General features: G+C 37.8%; 1 protein-coding gene across 4 annotated transcripts in view; it reads right to left on the bottom strand.

Annotated features, from left to right (window-relative positions):
• Positions 1-884: 884 nt before the first annotated feature.
• Positions 885-9,156, bottom strand: part of esrrga (estrogen-related receptor gamma a) — an 84,177-nt gene continuing 75,905 nt past the window's right edge. For all 4 annotated transcript variants that reach the window (XM_077563974.1, XM_077563976.1, XM_077563975.1 and 1 more), the window contains exon 9: positions 885-6,218. In XM_077563974.1, coding sequence (XP_077420100.1) covers positions 5,974-6,218 — 245 coding nt within the window. In that variant the 3' untranslated portion in view covers positions 885-5,973. The remainder of the gene's footprint in view (positions 6,219-9,156) is intronic.

Here is a 9,156-nt window from a genome sequence, read left to right as displayed (position 1 = left end):
CTATCGAGCTAGCGAACTAGCTATCTATCTTGCGAGCTAGCTAAGTTTAGGGGCTAGTTATGTAGGCTTACACAGTCTCTTGGGGTAGGTACATTTGTATTAGTGTGAAAACATTGTTGTTTTATGCTAATTATAGTTAGCTGTTCCTTGCCTAGAAGGCCAATAATGGCCTCTGTTTAGGTCACCCAAGTACAAAAGCACACTCAACATTCATATGTTTATATGAAGGTTTTTTGTTGTTGTTTTGAGACACCATTTTAGTGTATTTAATAATAAAGATGCAGATTTGTGACTTCAATTCACCCTAACCCATAAAACAGGAGGGAGCCTGCTATTTAACATCTGGACAAAAAAAAACATACAACACCCAACATTTTCAATTTTATTATTAGTTTAGCCTTAGTGGAGTTTTGCCATTTTGAGTGCCATACTAGTTTTTACAAGAAAGTAGCTTTGTGAAATATCCTATTTCCTTAAAGATTATTCAAGGCAAATTTGAAGAATTTTTACTTGTAGAAATGCTTGGTTATAGGTGGAGCAGAGATAATTGTTGCTTGCATGTTACAGTAGGAGCAAACTGTAGAACTCAAGTTCGTACTTTTGTGTGCCATTTTAGCCTAATTCCTCTATAATGCAGTGCAGTAGGTGAAAGAACAAATTATATTGTACTTGTCTCGTCACAGTCTTTTAATCTGAATATGTTCTGTATTTTGTTTGAAACATATTTTTAGCTGATTTGGGTGTCACCAAGAAATGAGACTGAACGTGACTGAGGACCATCACGAAATCCTTAAATAATTGTAGTCAACCTCATATGTTTCATATACATGAGTGGTTTAGTACAAACTAAATGTGATGCCATTTGAAAGAGGAAGAGAACAAGATTCAAAACTGGAAGCCTGGTTTTAATCGATATTGCTCTACTGTAATAATCCTGAAAGGCATAGTCTGGAGTAACACATGTAATGCTTCAAACAATAGTCGTTTAACTTACAGAATCATAGGTCTCTCTTTTTGCATTGAACAATATATACAGTGTGAAATAAATACATTTACACAAATGGACATTATCATTGGAGCACACTTGTATGATACACATCACAAAAATATACAGGTAGTTTTTTTTTCTTTTTCATTTTCTGATGTGAAGCACATCTAAAATCTACGAACATGTTTTTAATAACAATACAGGGTCCAGAACTCCCTTCGTCCAGAACTCTTCACAAGGCAAGGGTCTTTTTTTTTTTCTTGAAAAGTTTTTATCCAAACTCTCCCTCGCCCATGAACGTAGCGCAAGTGTCGGCTACAATTAAATACAACAAAAAGACTGTCGATCTGAGATGGACAATCCTTTGCTGCTTCAGCTACACAAGTCATAGTTGGATTACATACAATATTTGCAGCTAATGGGTCTTAGTAACAGATGAAAGAAAACAACACGGTGCTTAAAGTGCAACCAGGTCAAAACACCTCACACTCTGTTTCCCATTGCACCTCATGGAAAATACCACTATTTATATGGGTTGAAACGCTAATAATTGGTCACAAGTGCAACTTGTCAAGAGTTCAGTCAACAAAATATTGCTTCTTAAAATAAAAAATAAAATGAACTTTTACAAAGTCAAAGCATGCTGCATATCGATGCATTTCTTGGACAATAACTGTGGCAGCTTAAAAATTTGGAATCTACAGACTTGGCCTATATAAAAAAAATGTTTAAAATAAATATATTTTTTGTAAATATTGCCGCTTTTAAACAACTGAATCAAGTCAAATCAAGTGCACATTTGGGAAATTTGCAGTATTTTCTCGGGATTTACTTTGACAGGTGACAATTTAACATTAAACTGCAAACATGTTTTTTTTAAACACCTTTTGTCTTATTTTATAAAAGAGAAAAAACAATGATGTAGTTTTTACATTACATGTTGAATTTAGCGTTATAGTTTACATGTATAGGATTAGAGGCAGTGCCTCTAATAACACACTAATTTTAACATAAGAGTTTAGGCCTTTCATTCTTCCCTGTAATTTATTAAAACAAATAAGAAAAATTATTCAATCATTTCAAGAAAATGGTCAAAATGATTGAGGTGTTGTCAAGCTGTGGAAGGTAGTTATGTACCAGTATGTACAGCGAGCTTATCAAAAGGTTCTCAAATGTCCCCCCTGTCATTCAATCTTTGTTATTCAAACTTAAAAGATACACAGAATATTGTTTGCTTTACAGGAAAGTTACACAAATTGACCCTCCCCCTTTAAATACTTGTGTTTATCATTTAGATACTAAATAATTCATTAAGTATGTGTAGTCAGGTAAGAGATGAGCGCTGTACGAGTTCACGGATCTATCAGCCAGACCAGACCGCATGGCCTCTAGTCTAGTGGGTGCTGGCTAAAGAAGTGGGAAGCACGCGGGCACCAGGACGGGAAGCACACAGGCGCGCCTCCGAGTGCTCAGCGGAAGAGGGGCGGAGCCAAAAAAGAAGGAAGACTTGGGAAATCAAAAGCAAACTTTTTTTTTTTTTTAGTAAAAGCGGCCTACGTGAAACCTTCGAGTTTGAGCTACATTTTTTTCCCGTTCGCTTTTAAAAATCTTTGTTTCCAATAAAATGTCTTATGTCAGAATTGTATTTACAATATACAATGTTAATGAAGGCTGAGAAAATAGCCTGTAATGATAAATGATGTTTGCGGGCGATAGAGATGGACTACACTTAACTCCTCAGCTGCCAGCTTCGACTAGATTGGATAAACATTTGGCATTCTTATCCAGCTTTTCAAATTACATAATTATATATCCCCAACTGTTAAAGCTATAATGAGTGATCAAACCTTGCTGTGGGTAAAGGTTGTATTTGAAGAAAATGCAACTTTGAATGAACAACATATACTACAGGCTGTAACTTGTTTTTATCTTTGTCACTTAGACTGATTGCACTTTAAGAAATGACAGTAAATGTTTGAAAACAGGAAGGGGGATAGCAAGCCAGGCAGAATCTGCGTGTGTGTTTAAGTATGATAATGGTTTGTTTTAGCACCATTTTCCATAGCTGTTACTTTATTTATGGCCCATTTCCACCAAGCGCTACAATCGAGTCGAAACGCTCTGCAAAAGCTGCATATCAGAGTCCTAACAGATCCAGCATTAAGCTGCCTTTGGAAAGAACAAAAAAATGGGATGCAGCTGCGACTGTGAGCGATTTTAAACAGCATCGACTTCCCTTTCAAAATGTGTACGTGAAACATGGCCGTGGCGTAACGAAAGCTGTCACTGACATCATTGATTAATCTACTTTCATCAAAATTATGCACAGAAAAAAAATGGGGATTGATATTTACTTGAAAAAATATATTCATGTTTTTTCACATCAGAAATTCTAGTTAAACTCTTTGTACAATTTACTTTGAAAGAGTGCATCAACCTTTACTAAGCTTTTGCAAGTAAGAAGAACCAAAAGGCATCTTTTCTCAAACAGAACCGCCCCCCCCCCCCCCACACTACATTTATATTTACTATTATTTGATGATTTCATCGTCTGGTTACAGTCTTGCGATGTTGCACTTTTTTCCCCACACCACAGTTCAACATCAGATCAGGTTGATGGCGCCAAACGGAAGTGAAGTGTAGCACTTGGTGGAAACATGGCTTTTAACGGTCCCCATGTTTTTCTACTTGGAGAAAATTCGACTCAAACTCTTGCGTTTGCTCAAGTTGATCGACGTGAACACTGCTTGTATTGGCTCCATGCTACAATTTCTATGTATGATTAATAAGTGTCTGACTCACAAAAAGACAAAAAAAAAAAGCTACATATTCTCCCAAAACCCCCCGTCATTGCACCCTTTGTCAAAGCACTCCTCCTTGAAAGCTCCTATGATAAACGTTGATTTGTTAATACATGATAAGTGGTAATATTTGTACATACATGATAATCACTGAGTGTGGTCAAGCTGGTCGAAGAAAGTTTGTTTTGGGTTTAGGGAGACAAAGAAAAACAAAGCTGCTGTTATACATCATATACAGGATGATTGTTATTTACAAGCCTAGTATTAGTAGCTTAGCTACAATTACATTGAGATAGAAGCCAAGAAATCAAAATGAAGCAAGACTTCTGTCACCTTCTGTCCTGACAGTGGCCCGTCACACGTGTGGAACATCTGCTCTGAGGCCATCTTGTAAAAGATGAGCTTGCGAAGGAAGCTGAGCAAGGAGGGAAGCACTGAGGCAACGCTCGACTGTCTCAATGGCACATTCAAAGAGTGAAATGTGAACTGTACGGAGCTGAAAATACTACACATTGACAAACACAAGGTATGACAAATTGTCGGACCTTTTGCCGCTTTTGCACTGCAAGCTCCCATGGCTTGACTGGTGAGTGACGTTGGAGTCAGGGAATGAGAGTGTAAAGTATGCTGCTGTGAAATTAGATTAGCGACTAGCTAAATGTTACCTGCCTGGACATCAGTTGTGGCTAAGCAGCTCTTGTTTAAAAATAATTATGTGTTCATTTTGATACATTTTGTAGCCATTTTTTTTTTTAATCTATCTCAGGGGTCGGCCATTTTGCCACTTGCTGTCGACTGAAGATGACATCAATGTCGCTCAGGTCTCAGCTAACAACCAATCAGAGCTTACCTGTTTTCTGAAGCTGCGCTGTGATTGGTTGTTACCTGAGACCTGAGCAACATATGATGTCATCTTCAGTCGACATCAAATGATGCAAAATGGCCGCCTCCTGAGATGGATAAAAACAGCTGGATTTTGCTTCATAACTCATATTCTACAAATTTAATATTAATGTCATGTTTAGTCTATTGAGGTCACATATAACATATTATCAATGTTTAAAGTTGACTTTCACTTTAATAATGCTAATGAAATTCCGCCAGTGGATGTGTAGATGCTTAACGACTTGCAGGGGCATTACAATATGTTGTAACTAGTGGTGGTAGGCTATATGAAATTAATATTGACTATTGATACCTTCTACTTGAAGTGTGTTACCTTATTTTCTCAAATTATCTCAAACCTTGAACATTCCCTGTCTTGGATCTGAACTTGTTTGAAGCAGAAAAGTGAGCCGAGCTGGCACTATGCAGTTTAAAAGACGATTCCCCCCCCCCCCCTATTTTTATCTTAAATTCATCAAGTGTAAGTCTGACATTATTTTCAGCTTCCACTAAGTGTCAACAGGTCACAAGCAGATGACTTCTTGGCGACGCTGTTCCTAAATTTTTGCAAGTGTTTACAGCAACCAATTCAAAGTCCAATCCTTGGACACACCTGCTCCCTGCTGGTTATCAGGACAAGTAGACTGCTCTTGAATCAATAATAGAAGAGAACAACAGTCCAGGGCCTCGGGGGAAAAAAAAAAAAAAGGTGTCAAAGAATTTGGGGGTAATGGCATAAAGTTGCTGGCATCCGCTGAATGCAAGTGTTCCATCTTTTGGCAGGCAAATCTCCTCCTTACCATCTTCTTCTTTGTCCATCCCAATGTACACATAATGTGATTACAAATGTCTTTAAATCTTCTTTAGGTATTTTTTTCCCTTTATCTTCTTAAACACTTAAAAAATTATATGGGAGGGACAAGGGGGGAAAAAAAGTCTCATTAGTCCTCTGAACGTTTTCTTTTCAATGTGTCCTCGTTTGAGCACGTTGCTGTTAATATTGTCATCATTAAATGCATATGCGAGTTGTCAGTGTTTTTGCACGCAACAATAACAACAGCGGGAAGTGTCTTCTTCTTTCTCCTTGAGAAGGGGCGGGGTTATATCAGTCAACTCCCACCTCCCAAAACAAAAGGTCAACCGAGCCATTTCGTTCAAATCTTAAACAGCAGAGTTTAAAGGTAAGAGGAGTAGCTTACTTGTTTGTACTAGTGGGCGTACTTAAGGGACATATAATTATGTGTGTTTTGGTGCGTGTGTTTGTGTGTGTAAAAGATAGTTGCTTGGACTTTTCTGCCCTCACACTTTGGCCTCCAGCAGCTCCAGGAAGAGTTTGTGCATGGGCACTTTGCCGTCCTGCTTGATGCTGTAGAAGTGCTGCACGGCCTTGGTGGAGGTCTGACGGAGCAGTGGCAGGGTCATGAGCAACTTGCCCGTCCGCCGGGGGTCCTCCTGGTGTTGGGAAGCCTCGTAGTCCTGCAGGGCCTCGTGGAGGACGTCCTGGAGCTTCTGCACTGCATCCACGTCTTCGATGTGCATGGAGTCTGACAAGGAAATCACAATGATTTTGTTACGAGTACGTTATCGGGCAAGTTGCAGCTCTGTGTGTAAATGCGACTTACATTTTCAGAGCAGATTTGTTGGACTCAATATGATATAGAGTTATTACTTTTGTTATGTATTACGCAATTGTGTAAATGTCAATGTGAGTAAAGATTTCTGACTGGCAAGTACATTAAAAAAATTTTTTTTAAAGAATGGATTTATAAGCGTATTTATATACGGATTTGCACGTATGTTGAAATGTAATTGTAGGCTAAATGCTAAAAAGTTAGCTTTTTTTTCTTTCTTCCATATATGCATATACCCCTAATTGTATATTGTAAAAAACCTAAATAGGCCTACCCCATTGTAGTTTCAAAAAACTCAAGTAAAAAAAAAAAAAGTTATTTTTTTAAGCATTAATGGCCTACATTATAAGAATACGTTCGAAACAAGAATGCACATGAGGAAGTCAACAGTGGCATTATGGGGAAAAAAGAACGGAAATCATACACTACAGACTTAATAATAAATCATAAAAATTAATGAATAAACAATCTTTACTTATTTCATTTTTGAATGTGTACTGTTTACTGTAATATATGCCAAATGCAAAAAAAAAGAAGAAGCTTGCAACTACATTAGAATCTATTTACAAGTAAATTTAAGTAAACGGAATTGCAAATATGTTTGAACCTATTTAAATCGAATTGAATATATTCAAAAAATATATACAAACGTATTTGCCAGTCATTTCCTTTGCTATTTGTCTTAATTAGTGTCGTGGTGAGTTGGAGGCTATCTCGACTGATGGTGGGCAAGAGGCGGTGGATACCGTGAACATAATTAGAATTCTGTAAATATATATATATATATATATATATATATATATATATATAGTGAGCACAAGTGCACTTTATTTTCTAGTCACATGTTATCTGTTAAGATTTTAGATTCCGAGCTTGTTCGAGTATGTGTCTTTAAAGTGTGGCACAGTGGGCGTGATGAATGAACAGACACACAGACAGGTGGGCGGAGTCAAAAAATGGAGTTGTAGGATGATGGAGAGATTCGGGAACACCTAAAGCGCATCTGTGTGTGTGTGTGTGTCTAAGCTTGCACACATACACACGTGTAATCCCTCTTGTTGGTGGCATGTAGTATTATGTGGCAGCATGCAGGCTGAGAATGTCCCTCAATAATAATGCCCCATATTGGCCCTTGGGGAGGCCAAGTCTTAATGTGAGCTGGCCTTTAGCTCCCAACCTCTGATCAATGGATCCGATCAATGGCTACATGCATGTTAAATAATAATCACAAGGCAAGTGCTGATCCATACACCCACATTAACACACCTGAACGCACACACACGGTGGGAATGTTGGTAGATGGTGTGCTTGAAAAAAACACCTCAAAACTAGTCTAATTGTTTTGAGGTGTTTTTTGCCAGCCCAATAAATACGATCTGTATTACAAAATATTTACAACTAATCTATTTTGATTGATCATGTCAGAGAGGAAATGTTTGTTATTTAGGTTGAGCATAAAATTGTGTGTTGTTTGTCTCAGCCTTTAGTGTACAATACAGTCACAGATGGATTACGGTAAACTGCGAGGCAGCCACAGATGTCATATATACACAAGGCTGGATCTATAGAGTAATGCATGTATCAGTATGCAGGAGCCGACCACTCGCGTTTGTCCTATAAGGATCAATAGAAAACTCCGTTTGTATCCTGTCAAACATCTTCACAGTTTATAAAAGACTGGGCGGTCCGATCCCATATTTTATTTACTAGCTCATAAGTAGATTTATTTGCATTACAATACACCCTCCCTTTTCTTTTTCTTCCCTTTAATTGTAGATTCAGGAAATGTGAATTCCTAAATTCTTTCCAAAACACAAATGAATTCAGCTAGATTAACTTGACACAGGTATAATTAATGTTGCGTGTTTAGTGTTTTGCCTTCTCGCACTCACAAGCTAACAGCACATCCTAATGAGCGCGAGTTGTTAAACCGCAACATGGAACACAATCGCACACACGCATGCCTCCTGTTTCCCATGGCTAGTTTGAAGTGCCTTTACATGTGGGGCACGTTTGCTAACATTTCTTAAGGCTTGGCTTCATTAATGCAGACGATTAGCATCCTGTGAATTAATTAGTGTCAGTGCCCTTCAAAATGCTAATGCTAGCGCTCTGTTGTCTTGACGAGCGCTTGGAAAGATGGGCCCGTGATGCAAACTTGTTGTGATTCACAGAAGAGTGATGGGCATTTTAAATAAGATACATCATTCTGGAATATGACATTAACCTGTTGAAGCTATTCTGACACTGTTGTAGGTAGTTGGCTATTCGTTTGTTGTAGCAATTCTTTTCCTGATTGAAATAATAAACACACTAAGACTTGTCTTTGTTATTTTATACTTTATACATACTGGACTAGAACTACTTCCTGTTTCTGTGTCTAAGATTCATGGGAAATGAAGAACTACTAGCAAAAATGTTACGGTCACGGGTCAGACCCAACGCAGGCTGAGCTTTTCTGGCGTCATATTTCCTGTGTTACAAAGTGGGACTAGCGTTGACGTATACGGACAACTTCAGAGCAAAAAAAAGTTGAATAATGGTGAGTGCATTGTCTTGTTTAGCGCTGTTGAACTGTCCAATGGTCACCGGATTAACTATACAGTACATTTTGTAGAGTACATTTTAATCTAAACAGAGTCTACTTGATCCCACCCAGTACAATTTACACACGGAAGAGAGTAAAATATTCAGAGCAAATTTTCCTCAAAATATGTTTACTCTGAACGAGAGAATTGGCCTATCCCATGAAAAAAACTATTAAAGATTTTTCACTCAGAAATTCAAGTACATTTTCACATTCATACATACAAAGGTACATACATAAATAAAGTCACTCAAGGGTTGAGGA

The sequence above is a fragment of the Vanacampus margaritifer genome, chromosome 4, assembly GCF_051991255.1.
Source record: "Vanacampus margaritifer isolate UIUO_Vmar chromosome 4, RoL_Vmar_1.0, whole genome shotgun sequence".
Taxonomy (NCBI): domain Eukaryota; kingdom Metazoa; phylum Chordata; class Actinopteri; order Syngnathiformes; family Syngnathidae; genus Vanacampus; species Vanacampus margaritifer.
This window is presented reverse-complemented; position numbering and strand designations above follow the sequence as displayed.